The 20,308-nt window shown below is 49.3% G+C and overlaps 1 protein-coding gene across 5 annotated transcripts in view; it reads right to left on the bottom strand.

Annotated features, from left to right (window-relative positions):
- CD6 (CD6 molecule) overlaps positions 1-2,085 on the bottom strand; it is a 40,310-nt gene extending 38,225 nt beyond the window's left edge. For 2 of the 5 annotated variants that reach the window (XM_077861837.1, XM_077861838.1), the window contains exon 1: positions 1,724-2,085. In XM_077861837.1, the coding sequence (XP_077717963.1) occupies positions 1,724-1,784 (61 nt within the window). In that variant the 5' untranslated portion in view covers positions 1,785-2,085. The remainder of the gene's footprint in view (positions 1-1,723) is intronic. The other 3 variants (XM_077861839.1, XM_077861835.1, XM_077861836.1) reach the window with 3 other exon arrangements.
- Between the last annotated feature and the right edge of the window lie 18,223 nt (positions 2,086-20,308).

Raw genomic sequence — 20,308 nt, 5'->3', positions numbered from 1 at the left:
AAAGTTTCCTTTCAAAACTAAACTTGTATTAGTAACAAGTGAGGCCATTGAGTATAAATGCAGCTTTAGAAACATTAAGTAAATATCTGTACTGGGAGTGGAGTGGAGTGGGCCAGTGAGGGGTGTTGGGAGGGGGCAAAAGGACTCGAGTTAGGGACCTTGGCTCCGGGAGCCCCTTCATCTCACCCTCCTCCTGAGCTCTTGCTGGGGCCCTGAGGACCACTTGCTGTCAGGAGCCACTCAGAGCCAGATCCCTTGGGGTCCTGGGGTTGCCCAGCCAACCTCCTGGTCCCAGACTTCATTCTGAGCCGAGGCCAATGGTTGGATGTCATGGGAAAGGATGGAGGGTGGCGTGATAGAAATGGGGAAGGAGGGGGATCCCTGGGTGGCGCAGCGGTTTGGCGCTTGCCTTTGGCCCAGGGCGCGATCCTGGAGACCCGGGATCGAATCCCACGTCGGGCTCCCGGTGCATGGAGCCTGCTTCTCCCTCTGCCTATGTCTCTGCCTCTCTCTCTCTCCCTCTCTCTCTCTCTCTGTGACTATCATAAATAAATAAAAAATAAAAATAAAAAAATAAATAAAAAAATAAAAAATTAAAAAAAAAATGGGGAAGGAGGGACTTCCTTCTCTGACCATCTGTCTTAGCTCAGAGGCAGAAGGTGGCTGATCTCCAGATGCTCCTGGTAGAGCAAGAGAAGCCAAGTCACCCGCACGGAGCCAAAGGCACACACTTTCCCGCTCCCAGAGCTAAACAGCTTTCCCTGAACCAATGTGAGGTCAGGAACACGTACCTCTACATAGAGAGGGAGAAAAGAGCTGCCCCCATCCCCAAATAACTCCCCAGTTCTCCTAGTGGGCTTGGATGCCTCTCCTGATGGGGCCTCCCTAGGTCTCCTTCTGAAAGCAAAGTGAAAGCACTTGGGATCCCTACTGCCAGGTGGGCTCAGACTCCCTGGCCTAGAGTTCTGTTTCCATGCATCTCCTCCTCCCCCGAAACATGAGGTCCCAACAGAGGCATGATGGACCCCTGCCCAGTTTCTGCCAGTTAGGACACTACATGCAGCAGAGGCCAACAGCATCTGATGGGCATGGCTAGCCCCCAACTTTCTGGCTACCTGACGCCCCAGCCTGGATTTCGAAGTGCTTTGGCACTCAGGGAGAGCTCAGGATGGGGGAGGAAGAGCTTTCCCATTCATTTGTGCCATAAACTACCCTTACTGGCTGCCCCAGAGAGACCAGCTATCCTCATCTCCCGTTCCTTCCCCAAGTTCTGTTTCTGGACAGTTCTACCATGAGCGGTAGAAGCCTGGTGAGTCCAGAGCCTCAGTTTTGAGGTTGAGAATACAATCATCCGTGGTCTCACCTTTCTGGAAGGCAAACTACTCCTTACTGAGAGTTGCCAAGAAATAGGGATGAGGGAGTTCCTGAACCTATGGTAGGAGGAGTCACCCTCCTCAGACCCTGGGAGGCGGCTCAGGGGACACCAGGCATGCTGCCCACATCCTTTCATGCCTGGGAGTCTTCTAGCACCATCCAGGCACAGCCCCGACCCCTCCAAAGGGGGTTCCTGGACCCTCTCCAGGTCCCGGCTCTGGCCTCCCTGGGACAGTCTTGGGTAAAAGGTTCTAGAAAGATGAGTGAGAAAATGACCAGAAAGAGGATCAAGAGGCCAGGAGCCAGGTCCTCCAGCACGAGTGGTGAGAGGTGGGGAAAGAGGCCTTACCTGAGAGGGCTGCCGTGAGCAATCCAACAGTCGCAGAGAAGAGCCACATGTCTGGTGCCATCTCTGACTGCTACGTGTGCCTGCCAGAGGGAAGAACCATCCTGGGGCCGGCAGGTGGATGTGGCTGCTGTGCGTTCCTCGAACCTGCTCGGACCTTAGCTGCTCCCGCTTATAACCTTCTCTCTGCAAGAGAGTGCTCCTTTGCACGCATGCGACCAAACCCAGCCTGTGAGTGTCTCTCTTCTGTGCTCTACTTGTGGTTTTGGTCTCCAGGAAGCCAGGCTGGTATCACAGGGGCTGAGAGGGAGAGCCTGGCTGCCTCTGCTGTGAGCCCACCCAGCCTGGCTGAACCCCAGGAGTCACAGAAACACACACACACACACACACACACACACACACTTCCTCTAAGTGTCTCCTAAGGAAAAGGGAAGTGAGCGCATGCTTTCTTTCTGGAGACCTGATATATAGTCGATGTTCAACCAACACATGTGGGAAGAATGGATGCCTGACCCACAGCCTGTCCCAGGCCACAGAATCCAGGTCTTCTGGGATAAAATCCCAAGACTTACTTTGTCCTTGGGTGTGTTTATGGCTGGGAAGAAGGAGGGTGTGGTCTTGCACTTGCTTCAGATTCTTCTCAGAGAATCAAGTGAAGAAGGGTCTGAGACATGGTGTGCACCCGTCTCCTTACAGGGTGGAGGTGTCCTCTGCGATGGCGCAGGTGGCTCCAGTACCCACCCCCCACCTGTGGGCACTGGGCTGGGTGTCTATTCCTCAGGGAGAGAGAGGCATGGGATCTGGCCCAGGAAGGACAAGCAGGGTTTCAACAGGCAGAGAGGGGGAAGGCCTCCGGAAGGGTCAGCAGGAACAGCAAGAGGGCTATTCCCAGTCCCAAGGGCCAGGGCTGCTTGGGAAACTCTGAGTTGTTCAGCTTGTCTGCAGTGGATGCTGTGGGAAGGGGACAGGGATTTAGAGTGGGTTTTTTTTTTAAAGATTTGATTTATTTATTTTAGAGAGAGAGGGAGAGCTTGAGTCAGGGAAAGGGCAAAGGGAGGGGGAGAGAGAATCCCCAGCAGACTCTGCACCAAGCGTGGAGCCCGAGTTAGGGCTCAGTCTCATGACCCCAAGATCATGACCTGAGCTAAAACCAAGAGTTGGATGCTCCCCCCACTGAGCCCCCAGGAGCCCCAGGGACCTGCTGTGTTTCATTCACCGCTGCACTCCCTGTGGGGCGCAAGGTAGATGCAGAATAAATGCTGTTGAGTGACTGAAGGAGCAGAGAACGTACTTTGGTGGTTTAAGCAGAATCCTCGGAGAAATGGAGTCCAGAGGAAACTGGCTCCATCCTGGCCCTTTGTCGTGTGACCGTAGCTCTGGCCTGATGCTTCCTTTCTCTCTGTTTGCCTTCATTCCCCCATCTGTGGGGTGGAGAGCATTTCTCCACTGGGTCCCCATCCAAGGGGGCATCGGTTGCAGGTTTGGGAGCCACAGAGAGCCAGGCCCCCTCCCCCAGGAACCCTGCCTCGACCTGGGAGCTGGACCGGACTGTGGCTGCCCCCTGGTGGAAGGCCCCGGTAGCACAGGCGGTGAAGAGGGGGCTTTCATCCCCTGGGTTCACTTCCATTCAACTGACACTTAGGGAGACTTTGGTGTGGGAAACTCTGGAATGGGCTAGGTGGGAGATGAAGGTGGGAAACCATATCCCTGCCCTCAAGGAGCATGGGGGTCTCAAACCCAGGTGACCAAAACACAGGCCAGGGTACGATGGACACAAGGAGAGGTGTCCTACTGCTGGGCAACATCCCGAGAGAAACACATCTGAATGGGCTGGAGGGGAGGGCTAGACTTCTATTTCTGACAATATGGTAAGCAGCAGATGCTGAAAGTTCTCCTGATACAAAACACCAAAAAAGGGGTAGGGGGATAAAAACATTTATAAATATCTTTAGAAATGCAAAGCTGAGGAGCATCTGGGTGGCTCAGTGGCTGAGCGTCTGCCTTCTGCTCAGGTTGTGATCCTGGGGTCCTGGGATGGAGCCCCATGTCCAGCTCCTGCTCAACAGGGAGTCTGCTTCTCCCTCTACCCCTCCACCCTACTTGTGCTGTCTCTCTCTCTCTCTCTCTCTCACTCGCTCTCTCTCTCTCTCGAATAAAAAAAAAAGAGAGAAGATCATTGAGAGCAGAAGCGAATGTTCCCCTGAGGTACCTGCTGATCCCAGGTGGCCAAGAAGTTCAGTTTAATGGGACAAAACCTAGCGCCTGAGCAAATGGAAAGCAAAATCAGAAACCTACCCCCTAAAGCAAAACAATGAAAACCAAGACTCACAGTGAATGAACTAGGGAAGAAAAACCTCTCCAAGGGCTCGGACAGAGAATGTGCTTGGCTCAGCATTGACTCTGAGTGGAAAAAAAGGAAATGCCAATCCTGAATGCTCCTAACCTCAAGGCCACCGGCAACTGGGGCTGAGAGGGAATTCACAGGACCTGTGAGGCAGAAACACCACCACAAACAAATAAACAAAGAGCAGGAGGATTTAGAGCAGATAGTAGTTCCTGGGGCACTTGGCAGAAACAAATGCAAAAATTCTCTCTGAAGGGAAGCCATCTGGCCCTTTTGTGTTTTGGGAGGTTTCTGATGGCTGCTTCAATCTCCTCCCTGGTTATCGGCCTGTTCAAGCTTGCCATTTGCAACGACATGGATGGACCTAGAGGGTGTTAAGCTAAGTGAAAGAAGTCAGACTGAGAAAGACAGATACTTCTATGTGGAATCTAAAAACCAAACCAAACCAAACCAAACTCATGGATCTGGAGAACAGGGTAGTGGCTGCTGGGGGTGGGGAGGGCAGTTGAGGGTGGATGGGCACAATGAATGAAGGGGCTTGAGAGGTATAGACTCCAGTTGTGAAATGTGCAGGTGATATGGATGTGGTGCACAACAGGGCGACCACAACAGTCCGTGGTATTGTGGTGCAGATTTGAAGGTTGCCAGGAGGGTGGATCTTGGAAAGGAAAATTAAAAAATTTTTTGTGACTTTTTATAGTGGTGAATGGTGATTAGCTTATTGCGGTGATCATTTCACGGGGTGCACAAGCGTCAGATCATCACCTTGTACACCTGAAACTAATATGATGCATATCAATCATGCCTCAATTAAAAAAAAAAACGAGAATGATTTTGTTATAGACTCGAAAAAAAGAATGGGGTGGAACAGAATAATTTTCAGATAAAAATTGAGAGCATTGGGATCCCTGGGTGGCGCAGCGGTTTGGCGCCTGCCTTTGGCCCAGGGCGCGATCCTGGAGACCCGGGATCGAATCCCACATCGGGCTCCCGGTGCATGGAGCCTGCTTCTCCCTCTGCCTGTGTCTCTGCCTCTCTCTCTCTCACTGTGTGCCTATCATAAATAAAAAAAAAAAAAAAAAATTGAGAGCATTTACAACTGACAGAGCCTCACCTAAGGAAATTTTAAAGGATATTCTTCAGGAACAAGGAGAATAATCCCAGAAGGAAATCCCACCATTCAAATAGGAATGGTGAGCAAAGAAATTCGTCAACATGGAGGTGAATTAAATAAGCATTGATGGTACACGACGATTACAATAATATCTAAGTGGTGGGTTAGAAAAAAAACAAGATAAACATAAGGAACCAGAAGAAAATGACATGAATTAATAAGGAGTGAGCAGAGTTGGGAAGGTCTATTTGTCAGAAGCATAAAATATTGACTAGCTTTTGACTTTGTTCAATTAAATGTGCATGATAAACCAGTACAATAATCAAATGGAATGAGTTGAAGAGCCTGACAGAAAGCCATGAGGAGGCAGGACAGGAAAGGAAAAGAAATGAAGGACAGAAGCACCCGGCGGGCTCAGAGGTTGAACACCTGACTTTGGCTCAGGCCGTGACCCCTGGGTCCCGGGATCGAGTCCCACATCGGGCTCCCTGCATGGAGCCTGCTTCTCCCTCTGCCTGTGTCTCTGCCTCTCTCTCTTTCTGTGTCTCCCATGAATAAATAAATAAAATCTTTTTTTTTTTTTTAAAGAAAGAAATGAAGGACAAACAGAATGTTGGTAGATTTCCCGGCAGAGGGCACAGGTAAAGTTGAGGCAGGACAGCATGGGGGAGTGTCCCTGGTAATGGATGTGACACACCTCAGTCACTGTGTCTCACGAACATGAAGCTCTGAATAGGAAGCTGGAAGTTACACTGAGCTGAGTATCTAGCTCAATGAGCTCCTTTTTCTTTTCTTTTCTTTCCTTTTTTTTTTTTTTTTTTTTTGAGGGTAGTGGTGGCAAGGGGAAGAGGGAAAAGGAGAGAGAGAACTTAAGCAGGCTCCATGCCCAGTGTGGAGCCCAGCTCAGGGCTCAATATCATAACCCTGAGGTCATGATCTGAGCCAAAATCAAGAGTCAGATGCTTAACTGACTGAGCCACTTAGGTGCCCCTTAATGAGCTGATTTTTATGTATAACTCTTGGACCCAGGATCTTTTTTTTCTAAAGACCTCTCTCTCTCTCTTTTTAAAGTAAACTCTATGCCCAACATAAGGCTTGAACTTACAACCCCAAGATCCAGAGTCACATGCTCTACTGACTTGAGTCATCAGGTGCTCCAGAGCCAAGCCCTTTTGAACTCGATTTGCAAGGACACTTCGTGCTCCTCCATGCTGTGGAGAGCCCAGGCATCTTTCATCCAGACTCTGTCTCTCTCCTGACCTTGGCCCAGCAAAGTGGAACATGCAACATCATTGAGGGCCTCTTTGGACAGAAGGGAGGGAAGCCCTAGGACTGCATCCTCTGTCATGTGGCACAGAGGAAAGCATCATGCAGACGGACACCTAGCGAGTGCATCCTATTCTGCCCCATGCTTCACAGGGGATCTGTTCTGATTTTCACAGCATCACAACGAAACAGGTACTGTCCCTCACACTCTCATGCAGATCAGGAAACAGGTTAGAGAGGCAGTTTGCTCAAGACCCCACAGCTAAGATGTGGAGTAGAGCTAGGCTCTGAACTCGGGGCTGTCTACTCCAAGGCCCTGAGTTCTTAACCATAGGCAGTTCAGCCTTTTGAAGGTTGGGGGACCCTAGGGGGCTTGTGGAAACATGAATTCTTTGGCTGAAACACGGCATCTCCAGCGGGAAGGCTCTGGCTCTATGGGGCTCTGAATCTCGGACCAGCCCTGCCCCCAGCTCGATCCAGCCCACTCCTGTCTCGGGAGGCCTGAAACAAGTTCCAGAGCAGCCACAGCCAGCTCCTTGTCTTTCCTGAGGCCCAGCGTTTTGTATCACAGTCTAAACATCCACACCTAAATGTACATATATTAACCCTCATCACTTGGTCACTCATTTAACACAGATGTCTCATGTTTTAGGGGCTGGGGACACAACACTGAACAAAACAGATAAATATTGCTGCTCTTAGTGGGAGAGTCACATCACAAATAATAGACATAGCCAATAAGTAAATTATATGGAGAAAAGGAGGGAAGCTGAGTCCTGGGTACTGGGAGAGCCAGGGAGCGGTCATCCTTATAAATTGAGGCTCGGGGATCCCTGGGTGGCGCAGCAGTTTGGCACCTGCCTTTGGCCCAGGGCGAAATCCTGGAGACCCGGGATCGAATCCCACGTCGGGCTCCCGGTGCATGGAGCCTGCTTCTCCCTCTGCCTGTGTCTCTGCCTCTCTCTCTCTCTGTGTGACTATCATAAATAAATAAAAATTAAAAAAAAAATTGAGGCTCGGCCTGCACCTCTCAGAAAAGCCTTGCTTGCAGATGGGTTATTAGGGAACGTGATCCTAGAGGACAGAGTGGAATCCAGGGGGGTGACAAAGGAGAAGAAGGACAGTCAGTAAAAGGGTGCACCATTGGGTTGGTCCTACTACAGCAAGTAGTGCCTGATGTCAGACTTACGAGATGGTTCTCAGACCTGTCCACTCCAGGGACGCCTCCATTCCTGCCCCCCACTGCACCAGTGCTGCTGTGGCTAGGGGGGAGAAGCTAGCTAACAGCCACACGCAAAGGCATCCTGTCCACTGGATTGCTGGAGCCTCCTGTGGGTACACCTTCTCTACTGGGCATTAACATAAGACACAGAGCATTGCATGCTTGGTGTCCACTCCCCCAGACCCATCCCCAGCTCCTCCCCACCCCACCAGGGGCTCATGGTTAACCCTGCCTTCAGCCACTTTTCCTTCTGCAGGCAGCAGATGACCAGAGGTACTTTCACATCTCGGCCCCACAGGAGGGCTTCTATTTCTAGTTAGTAACTGCCTATGCCCTTGTTGATGGAAACCAGACTTGAGTTTTCCTCCTCCGTCAATGGCAGCTCCATGGAAGCCAGAGTATGAACGAGTTTAGAGAGAAACATGAACACAACAGAGGTCAGGGTCATCTGTTCTTTCTTTCTTTCTTTCTTTGTTCATGAGAGACACAGACTGAGAGAGAGGCAGAGACACAGGCAGAGGGAGAAGCAGGCTCCATGCAGGGAGCCCAACGTGGGACTTGATCCCGGGACCGTGGGATCACACTCTGGGCCGAAGGCAGACACTAAACCGCTGAGCCACCCAGGCATCCCCTGTTCTTATTTCTTTGCACCTTCTGGACCTGTTTGGGCCTGAAGCTATTGTGTACAGTGAATCCCTTACAACCTGGTGCATGCAATACCCAGCTTAGGACTAGCTCTTAGGCCACCCAGTCTTTGGTGACCCATCATCAGGCACAAGTCTCCATGTAGCCAGCAGGAGATGGTTTTCAAATGACAAGTGGTTCTTTGCTATAGGAGTCATAGATTTACTCCAGGGCTTTGCTTTTCCCCCTTTAGAGCCTTCCAGATACTCCACACAGCATCCTCATTTTTTTTTTAAAGATTTTTTATTTATTCATTTGAGAGAGAGAGAGAGTATGAACAGGAGGAGGGGCAGAGGGAGACGGAGAAGCAGGCTTCCCACTGAGCAGGAAGCCTGATGCGGGGCTCAATTCCAATACCCTGAGATTAGGACAGAGCCAAAGGCAAAGGTTTAACTAATTGAGCCTCCCCCAGGCACCCCCCACATAGCATCCTTATTCGTCTTGGCATCTTTGGCATGATTGGACTTCGCAGGTCTTATGATCAGGTTAGCACAGCGGTCTGCATCATGCCTAGAACTGCCATAGAGCCTTCTCTTGCTCTGGGCTCACTCAGAACTGGCAGCCCCTCAAGTCACATGAAAAATGGGTCAGAACAGAATTGCTAAGGATAGTCTATGCTCCAAATTCTAAACAGATCTACTGTGTACTGTGCCCTGTTCTTGGTGGGAGGGGATGCAAGGTTCAAAGTCTTGCTCTTTGCCATAGAGGCAGTATCCTGGCATGCTCTAGACCTTTGGATACCTAAAATCTTCTCCAACATGGCAGCCACCTAAATCTTTGTGGGGCGTGTGTCCCTCCTTTTAGCACACAGAGAGCAGCAGTTCTCAACCTCGTTGGTCTCAAGCCTCCTTTATATTCTTAAAAATTATCAAGACCCAAAGAACTTTCGTTTACGTGGGTTGTACCTATTGATACTTACCATATTAGAAATTAAGTTGACACATTTTTTTTAAGATTGTATTATTTATTCATGAGAGAGAGAGGCAAAGACACAGGAGGAGGGAGAAGCAGGCTCCATGCCAAGGGAACCCGACCCGGGACATGTGTGGAGTATCTGGAAGGCTCTAAAGGGGGAAAAGCAAAGCCCTGGAGTAAATCTATGACTCCTATAGCAAAGAACCACTTGTCATTTGAAAACCATCTCCTGCTGGCTACATGGAGACTTGTGCCTGATGATGGGTCACCAAAGACTGGGTGACCTAAGAGCTAGTCCTAAGCTGGGTATTGCATGCACCAGGTTGTAAGGGATTCACTGTACACAATAGCTTCAGGCCCAAACAGGTCCAGAAGGTGCAAAGAAATAAGAACAGGGGATGCCTGGGTGGCTCAGCGGTTTAGTGTCTGCCTTCGGCCCAGAGTGTGATCCCACGGTCCCGGGATCAAGTCCCACGTTGGGCTCCCTGCATGAAGTCTGCTTCTCCCTCTGCCTGTGTCTCTGCCTCTCTCTCAGTCTGTGTCTCTCATGAACAAAGAAAGAAAGAAAGAAAGAACAGATGACCCTGACCTCTGTTGTGTTCATGTTTCTCTCTAAACTCGTTCATACTCTGGCTTCCATGGAGCTGCCATTGACGGAGGAGGAAAACTCAAGTCTGGTTTCCATCAACAAGGGCATAGGCAGTTACTAACTAGAAATAGAAGCCCTCCTGTGGGGGCCGAGATGTGAAAGTACCTCTGGTCATCTGCTGCCTGCAGAAGGAAAAGTGGCTGAAGGCAGGGTTAACCATGAGCCCCTGGTGGGGTGGGGAGGAGCTGGGGATGGGTCTGGGGGAGTGGACACCAAGCATGCAATGCTCTGTGTCTTATGTTAATGCCCAGTAGAGAAGGTGTACCCACAGGAGGCTCCAGCAATCCAGTGGACAGGATGCCACCTTGGCCGCCCAAAAATGACACATTTTAAACATTTATTTAATTCATTTAAAAATAACAACAGTGAATTTATAATATGTCATTGTAAATAACATTTTTGATGAAAAGTTAGTATATATTCCTAACCAAAAGATTATTGGGAAAAGTAGCATGGTTTTACATGTTTTCAAATCTCTTTAAAGTCTGATTTTATAGAAGACACTTGGGTTCTCTTATCAGCTTCATTTAATCTGTTGAGATGTGTTGTTTTGGTCAAAGTCTATGGACAAAAATCTGTCCTCATAATAACCAATTGGAAAAAGGAGATTTTTTCTTTTTACCCTTTTTAGATAATTTTAGATATTCTTCTCTGATACTGCAACAAAATTTGACAAGTGATGTTTTCTAAAGGTCAGTTGCAGTGTGAGATCTGAAACTTTATCAATGAACTTTAATTAACTGTTAAATTAAAATCCACTGGCCTATCTTGCACTTTGAATAGATCTTTTATCCGTGCATGGTTCTGTATTAACATATATCGGTCATTCTGGAACATACTGGCTCACAAAAATTATGCAGATCTCCCAAATGTTGATATATTTCATTATATGGTATCAAAAAATCACATTCTCTAATATCATCTGTGATATCATCAGGAAACCTTAAGTCCTTGGAAGCTGTCAAGAGCATGGTGACAGATAAGAGTCTTTCTAAACTTAAAATTTTCACTTAAAAGCTCCAATTTCATCACTGGCAGCAAATACTGTCATGTGTTTCCTTTGAAACGACAGGTTTCCTTTGCTTGGTTTCAAAACTTTTTCTGCCAAATTCTCCAGTCTGAATAACCATAGTTTTCAAGTAAAGACGGTGTTCCATGAAAAAAATCCCAATGACGCAGCCTGGTGGTGACCGTGGCGTGGTGGGACTCCGCGAAAGAGTGCTATGCTATTTTCATCCTATCACATACATAGAATACTAAAAAATTAGGGGTGCCTGCGTGGCTTGTTTGGTTGGGCGTCTGGCTTCCGCTCAGGTCATGATCTTAGGGTCTCGGGATCAAGCCTCACATCAGTCTCCCTGCTTGGCGAGGAGTCTGCTTCTCCCTCTACCTGCCCTTACCCTGCTCGTGCTCTCTCTCTTTCTCTCTCTGTCAAATAAATAAATAAAATCTTTAAAAACAATTTTTTTAAAGAATACTAAAAAATTGGGCAGCCCCGGTGGCTCAGCGGTTTAGCGCTGCCTTCAGCCCAGGGCTTGATCCTGGAAACCCGGGATCAAGTCTCATGTCGGGCTCCCTGCATGGAGCCTGCTTCTCCCTCTGCCTGTGTCTCTGCCTCTCTCTCTCTGTGTGTCTCTCATTAATAAAAATTAAAAAAAAAAAAAGAATACTAAAAAATTGTGCGTCTAATTGTGATCTAATAATGTTAATGATTTTAACTGTTTCATTGAGAACATTCTTAGGTAAAACTCACAATTTTTTCCCTGCTTATACTCTGAGCAGAGGGTGGAAGAATGCAGTGGCTTCTAGGACAATTTCATGTCCCTGCAGATTGACTCATCATGGCTTTTGTACCAGCAAACTATGTCAGTAAAAAGGCACATGATGTCTTCATTTAGTATGAAAATAGTTTTGACCTCCTAGATCACAGAAATGGTCTTGGAGACCCACAGGGCACCCATGGACCTTTGAAAACCCCTGGTTCACAGGGAAGGGCTGAGGGACTCAAGAGCTGAAACCTCGAACACCCTGAAATCCGAGCTCTTCTCTGAAGCATTGCCTGAGACATATAATCCTTCTTCAAGGGGAGCCTGGGTGGTGCAGTCAGTTGAGGTCTGTCTCCTGGTGTTGGCTCAGGTCCTGGTCTCAGGGTTTTGGGATTGAGCCCCCACATCAGGCTCCACACTTAGTGCAGAGTCTGCTTGAGAATCTCTCCCTCTCCCTCTGCCCCACCCCTCTGCTCCCTCTCTCTCAAGTAAATAAATCAATCTTAAAAAGCAAACAAACAAACAAATAAAGCCCTCTTCAGGGGGCAGCCCTGTGGACATTTGGCAATAGGGATGTGCTGCCCAGTTGTCTCTTCTCTCCCACGGGTAGGATTTCAAGGCCTTTCCTCCCCTCGGATTGCTACCCGCTGGACCCAATGGTCTATTAAAATCAGCCTGAAGTTGAGCAGAAGGATACCCTCGATACCAAATTTGATCTTTGTGTGACTTTGCCTTAGAACCGCATTAGAGCAACTCTGGGAATTTAGGAAAAGAAAACAAATCAGTATAATCCCATCACCTTGACAACCACTGTTCTATTGTGGCCTCAGGTGACCCAAACAATGTTGACTCATCCCGAATCTGTTAATAAAATCCCCAAGGTTTCTTGTTGTTTTTGTTTGTTTGTTTGTTTGTTTGTTTTGTCCTACTACGACTGAGCCATGTCATCTTGGCCCTTTCCACGTGTGGCCGAGCGTGCCATGGAGAGGGCCTGACATTTACATCTATCCACTGTCCTGTGGACATCTTTTGGTGTCTGGAGTCCACTGGCCAAAGTTTCTGACTAACTTTTCAGCTTTGGGTGAAAAGTGCAGAGAAATCACACTCATCTGACATCAGTGACCACTTTCACAAATTCTCCTGTGGCAATTTGAATCTTGCATTAGAACATTCGATGTTGAAACACACTCACTGATGAGGTAAGATCTTTCCGATTAGTTTCCTGTGGCTGCTGTTAACAAATCTGGTGACAGATGACAGAAATGTATTCTCCCACAATCCACAAGGCCAGAAGCCTGACATCAAGATGTCAGGAGGGACACACTTCCTGCAGAGGCCCTCACAAAGCCTGTCCTTTACCCCCACCCTCATGTCTCATGGAGACCCCAGTTCCTTGGCACTTCTTCATTTGCAGCCACATCATCTGCTCTCCACTTCTGTCTTCCCTTCTATGTGGCATTTGTCCTTGCCCTCTGCCTTGCTCTTATGAGAACACTTGTCTATGGCATTAAGGCCACCAGGATAATCCAGGATAAGCACCTCCTCTCATGACCCTTAATTTAATGGCATCTCTTATCATATCAGGTAACAATCGTAGGTTCCAGGGATTAGGATATGGATGTATCTTTTTGGGGGTTACCATGCAGCCCACTATACCCTTCCCCAGCAAACATTTGTCTAACAGCAGTTTTCTGCCTGCAGAGGACATTTGGTAATGTCTGATCACATTTTGATTGTTACAACATAGGGAAAGGAGTACAGCTAGTGTCTTGTGAACAGAGGCCAGGGATGCTGCTAGCTACCCTATGATGCACAGGACAGCCCTCGCAACAAAGAAGCATCTGGTCTGAAGTGTCAATAGTGCCAAGGTTGAGAAACTCTGATTTATAGTAAATTATGATTATATCATACTCTATCTAAAAAGCCTTCACTGGGAACCCTGGGTGGCTCAGCGGTTTAGCACCTGCCTTTGGCCCGGGGCACGATCCTGGAGACCCGGGATCGAATCCCACGTCGGGCTCCCATTGCATGGAGCCTGCTTCTCCCTCTGCCTGTGTCTCTGCCTCTCTCTCTCTCTCTCTCTGTGTGACTATCATAAATAAATAAAAATTAAAAAAATAATAATAAAAAGCCTTCACTGTCATCTCTGTATCTCGTTTCAACTTGGTTTTTCATTTTAGCCTTTATTATATGTGACAATAAATGTGCCGTGTTCTCGTCTGTTCTGTTTTATTCCCTTCTCTTCTTTTGCTCAACTGTTGCCCAAGTACTGGAACGTCACCTCCACAAGGGCCCAGATTTGTGTCCATTGTGCTTATTGCTGTATCCTCAGCCACTTGCACAGCCTCCAACGCACAGTGAGCAATATCAACGTTTGTTTATTTGTTAGTTACTTAAGGTGCAGACGTTTCCTGAGCTCTTACATATGCCAACCACCAGGCTGGGTTATCTTGTTTTGATACAGAAAAAGCATACAGGGTAAGTATTTTTCATTCTCTACTATTCAGATAAAGTACCAATGAGGTTAAGTAACTTAATGAAGATCACACAGCTCTTGAGAAGTCAAGACAAGGCCTTTGCTCAGTTGTCCAGCCCTGGAGTTCATCCTCCTATGTGCCTGGAACAGAGATGAAGACACAACCCCGTCCTCAGAAAGTCTCTAGTCTAATGGGATAAACAGGCAAGTAAAGCAGGCATTTATGACATGAGTCCCTGCAGGTGCCTCTAAGGGCTAACCTGAACTTGAGAAACTAGAGGAGACTTCTTGGAAGAGGCGACATCTCGGTCAAGTCCTGAGGGAACAGGATTCGTTAGTGATGGGAGGTTCTAGGCTCTAGCGGGGTACAGCACATGCCAACTTCCAGAGATAGGACTGGAAGCTGACAGTGGCTGAGGGGCGGCATAGAGGCAGGGGGCATGGAGAGGGAGCTGCTGGGGGTGAGGCTCAAGAGGCAGCTCCATGTCAGCATGTTGGCCCAGATTTCACAGACCCCCTGCCACACCCCTTCCCCAACTTCAAGAGTAGCAAGAAATCTAGATTTTCATATTTCTGAATGTTCAAGGAGATAAGTAATTTTTTAAAATATTTATTTATTTATTTAGAGCGAGCGAGCAGTGGAGAGGGGTAGAGAGAAAGGGAGAGAGAATCTAAAGCGGATTCCCTGCTGAGCGCAGAGCCTCACATGGGACTCGATCCCACGCCTCTGAGGTCATGATCTGAGCCAAAATCAAGAGTCAGACACTTAACGGACTGAGCCACCCAGATGCCCCATAAGCTAAGTAATTTTTTAAAAGATTTTATTTATTTAAAAGAGAGAGAGAGAGAGAGACAGGGAACAAGAGCACACAAGCGGCAGGGTGGGGGCAGGGACAGAAGGAAAGGAAGAGGCAGGCTCCCCGCTGAGCTGGGAGCCCGATGTGGGGCTCAGTCCTGGCACCCAGGCGCCCTAAAAATGTTTTAAGTCACAAAACAATAATGAAAGCAAGAACAAAAACTTCACATCAGGTGGCCAAATTCTCTCTGGATCAAACTGCTTCTGTTTATGGGTCATGGTCACAGGCCACCTGCTCTGGGTCTCCTCAGTACTGAAACTGCTCTCCAGCTCCCTTAAATGTGGGCAATCAAACTTAACTCGTGTTTGGGGGACAGTCACGTCTATGTTCAGAATGCCACTCCCGCTATCTGTAAAAGGCAGTTTTCCCCAGTGGTCTCCCTAGGTAAGCAGATCCCAGGACCTTCCCTAGCACCCCACCCAAGTTCCTGGCCCCCATGCACCTCGGGAATGGGGACTAGACAGAAAGGAAGCAACTTAATTTGTCTCTTCTTTGATGCCTTTCTCTCTGTTTTTCGTCTGTTGACTACATTGTTTCAATGAAGTCACTTTCCCTTTGTCCTCCGGCAAGGTCACTGAAGGTCGCTGGCAGCAGACCAGTGCTCTCATCTGCAAAACTCAGCCCTCTGGGATGGCGTTCATCACATCCACCACACTGGTGATCTTGCCAAGAGAGAACAGAGCTGAGTCTGATGTGACATGCACTTCATCATCATGCCCTGATGATCCTGAGCTTCCTCCAAGAAGAGGCAAAGGCAGCTTAATCTTAGCATGAGGGAGAGGCTAGGAGACCCCAGTCTCTGCCCACGTCATCCAAAGCATCTGTTCTTGACTGAAGTGGCTGACACAGAAGCCAGGGCGGGGAGCTCTGCTTTCTCTTCACCACCCCATATTATACCTTACCCTACATGGGCTTGCCTCATCCATCACAGCTTGTGTTTCTCACCTGATACTAAATTTAAGAACCTAATTTTGAGGGACATCTACAGTTCTTCAGTAGGTGAATGGATGGATACATTGTGGTCCATCCGTTCAGACAGTTATTCAAAAGAAATGAGGTATGGGGCCATGAAAAGCCATGGAGGAATCTTAAATGTGTATTTAAGAAGAAGTCAATCTGAAAAGGCTATACCCAGTGCATGATTCCAGCTCTATGACATTCTGGAAAAGGCAAAGATGGAGACAGCAAATTCAGTGGTTGCTGGAGAGTGGGGGGTGGGAGTGGTGGGGGTAGGGAGTGGGCACATAAATAAATGCAGCACAGAGGATGTTTAAGGCAGTGACAATACTCTATGTGATATTATAATGATGGGCACATGTCCTCATACATTTGTCCATAGAATGTACACCAAGAGTGAGCCCTAAGGTAAACTATAGACTTTGGGTGATTATCATGGGTCAGTATCAGTTCATTCCTGGTTAAAAATGTACCATTCTGGTGGGTGATGTTAATAATGGGGAAGGCTGTGCACATTAAGGGCAGGGGGCATATGAGAATCTCTGTACCTCCCTCTCAATTTGGTTGTAAACCTAAAATTGCTCTTTAAAAAAATTAATTCTTAAAAAAAAGAAAAAAAAGGACAAAGTTCTTGGCCCAGTGGAACTTCTATCGGAGAAAACAATGAACCAGCAATTAGACAAATAGTATGTGCTCTGAAGATATGAACACAAGACAGTGTGACCGAGGATGGGGGCTGGGAATCCAGCAGGCAGCTACCTAGGACCACCAGGAAGGTCTCTATGAAGAGGGGACATTTCAGCTGAAATCTGAATAAAGAGAAGAAACCAGCCTTGCAGGGTTCTGGAAGAAGAGCAGTTCTGGCAGAGGTCAGAACTCAGCAGTCAGGGGAGCAGAAAGAAGGTCCCCGGGGCTGGAGTTGAGTGGTTGGGGACCGTCATGAGGTTGGAAGAAGGCAGGGGTCAGAACTCACTGGGCTTCTAGGTTGAGTGAGGGCCAGCTCTTCATCCAAGTGCACTGCAGGGCTTGGAGGAGGGGCTGTTGAGGCCTGGTTTGGGTTAGTCTGAGATCCAGGCTGTCCAAATCTCAACTCACTTGTGGGCCTTCTATGGTACCCCATGCTTCCCGAAGGTGTCCCTGCTTCCTTCCCCCCAGTAGCACTTACACAATCTGAATTGCATTTGGAGAGCTTCCCCTGTCACCCAGGAGCCCCAGCGGTGGTTCAACCCCAGTTCAGTGATCTGGAACAGCCGTCCTGCCCCCCCCTCCTACAGGTCCTCTGGGCCTCAGTCTCTGCATCAGTCAAGTGGGCGAGGATGGGGAAGAGGGGGAAACCAAAAAATACAAATGGTGTTTCCAGTTGTGTCACAGTGGCTTTGGATTGTGATCGGAAGAGGATGCAGCCAAAGTGGGATCCGGGAAGGAAATGAAAGTGAAAGATGGAAACTCTTCCTCCAGGCTCCAGAGGTGGGGGCAGGAGGACTAGGCTGGGGAAGGAGGGAGGTTTTCAGAAAGCTGGGCAGGCGCAGACCCTGTGACCCAGGCTTTCGGTTGTCCTAAGCCCCCCACAGCACCATGTGACCCAGAGTGGCCGCAGGAAGGGGAAGCAGGAGAGCCCAGAATTTCTCAAGAAGCAGAAAGCTGGACGGAGGCTGAGCCGGAGGGAGAGGCCGAGGGGCCCAGGGAGGAGAGGAGGCAGAGGTGGGGGGGAGTGGGGGGACAGCAGAGGAGCGGGTGGGAGGTCCCCCTCCGCAGGGTGCAGGCCAGGGGTCAGGGCAACCGGGGAGAGCAACGGAAAGGGGGGCAAGGGGCAGAGAAGAGGGTGAAGGAGGGTGGGCAGGGAGGTCGAGAGGAGGAGGAGAGTCAGGCATGGGTGGAGGGGAGGGGACGGGACAGGGATGCGGAGGGCGAGGCTGGGTAGCCCCTGAGGTCGGGGCGCGGGCGGCCGCGGTGCTGCTGGTGGAGACCCTGGGGGCGCCGCCTTCCTCCATCGGCGTCTCGGCCAACCCGGTGCCCTACCTGGGCCGGGCTCGTCCCCCTGGGCGCCTGGGCCTGCTGCCGCCACCGCCACCGCCTCCCCGACGCCGCCCCGCGCCCCTACTGCGCGCCCCCCCTGCTGCGGCTCCGGGGCGCCGGCCCCCAGCTCCATCCCGAGCCACCTGCCGCCTGCGCCTCGGGGCTGACCAGGGGAGGCGCCCAGCGAGGACCCCGGGACGGAGCCAGGCGCCACCTCACACGAGCCGCTTCCCCTGTCCGCGCCGGGTCCCCGCGTTGGAGACCAGAGGGGCCTTGACTCCAAGGGCCACGCGACGGCTGCAGGGTGATGTGGGCGCCCCCGTGCTAACCCCTTTCATCCTCTTCACCACCCAGGAGGTGGGCGCTAGTCTCAGGTCCACCTTACACACGAGAACGCTAAGGTTTCAGGGTGTTAATCCACCTGTCCAAGGTCAGGAGAGAGCAGGTCAAGGAGATGAAGGGCAACTAGACTTCAGGCCTCACCACAGCAAGCCCTGTCTGCGTCGTGGGGATCTGGGGGCCAGGGAAGGAGCAAGCCTCTTCCAACCAGCAGTGTGAGAGGTGGGGTCCCCTCTCAATCCCTTTCTCAGATCCCAGCTCTGCCACTCACTAGCCAGGAGCACTTGGGCAAATATCTGGACTTCTGAACCTTTCTCTGTATGCCTTTGCACAGCACGGGGCACATAGGACGAATGCGGTAAATATTTACCAAATGAGTGAGTGAATGCCTAACAACAAGGCTATATTTTTTTGTAATTTTTATTTATTTATGATAGTCAGAGAGAGAGAGAGAGAGAGAGAGAGAGAGAGAGGCAGAGACATAGGCAGAGGGAGAAGCAGGCTCCATGCACCGGGAGCCCGACGTGGGACTCGATCCCGGGTCTCCAGGATCGCGCCCTGGGCCAAAGGCAGGCGCCAAACCGCTGCGCCACCCAGGGATCCCCAACAAGGCTATATTTTGATAGCTGTACTCAATGGGATATTAGACCATAACTTTAAGTAATAAGTAATATGATTAAAACAACCACATATGGTGTTGCCGAGCAAAAGCAAGGCAGAACTGCAGAGTATGATTAAAGTCATATGAAAAGACTAGGAGTCAGCTAAAAGGGGAAACCAGAAAAAATGGTAACAATGGTATGATCAGGCCCTGGACTCATTGTACTTCTCCCTTACCGCCTCTGTTTTTCAAAGGTTCTTTAATTGTACGTATTCACCATCATAGAGGGGACAGTTTACTTGCCAACACATAGCATAACACCCAGTGCTCATCCCGCCAAGTGCCCCCCTCAGTGCCCAGACCCAGTCACCCCAACCCCCCACCCACCTCCCTTTCCACCACCCCTGGTTCATTTCCCAGAGTTAGGTGTCTCTCATGTTCTGTCACCCTCTCTGATATTTTCACTCATTTTCTCTCCTTTCCTTTTTATTCGCTTTCACTATTTTTTATATTCCCCAAATGAATGAGACCATATAATGTTTGTCCTTCTCCGATTGGCTGATTTCACTCAGCATAATACCCTCCAGTTCCATCCACGTCGAAGCAAATGGTGGGTATTTGTCGTTTCTAATGGCTGAGGAATATTCCATTGTGTACATAAACCACATCTTCTTGATCCATTCATCTTTCGGTGGACACCGAGGCTCCCTCCACAGTTTGGCTATTGTGGACATTGCTGCTAGAAACATCGGGGTGCAGGTGTCCCGACGTTTCATTGCATCTGTATCTTTGGGGTAAATCCCCAGCAGGGCAATTGCTGGGTCGTAGGGCAGGTCTATTTTTAACCCTTTGAAGAACCTCCACACAGTTTTCCAGAGTGGCTGCACCAGTTCACATTCCCACCAACAGTGCAAGAGGGTTCTCCTCATAAAGGGGGCATTTTAAAAAGAATCATTGCATCCTGCTGATGCCCACTGTTCGGCATCCTACACAGTTTCCAGTGTCCTTACCAAGGATCTACTCATCTAGCCTATTTGGATTCCTTTGGTGATGGGGGACTCAGTTCCCCCAGGGCTTCCTGTCCATTCCTAGGCTACTGTTTACCTTCCTTTAGACTAGGAGACCCCCAAAATCTGCTACTAGGACTCTCCCTTCTACTACTATTTCTGCTGCTTCTTTCAAGATTTTATTTATTTATTCATGACAGACACAGAGAGAGGGGCAGAGACACAGGCAGAGGGAGAAGCAGGCTCCTTGCAGGGAAACCCGATGTGGAACTCAATCTCAGGACCATGGGATCACGACCTGAGCCAAAAGATGCTCAACCACTGAGCCACCCAGGTGCCATGGAATCTCTCTTCTTCCTTCATTCCACTCTTTCA

Source organism: Canis aureus, chromosome 21 (genome assembly GCF_053574225.1).
Source record: "Canis aureus isolate CA01 chromosome 21, VMU_Caureus_v.1.0, whole genome shotgun sequence".
Classification (NCBI taxonomy): Eukaryota; Metazoa; Chordata; class Mammalia; order Carnivora; family Canidae; genus Canis; species Canis aureus.
The sequence above is the reverse complement of the archived record's forward strand: the minus strand, read 5'-3'. Positions and strand labels throughout refer to the sequence as shown.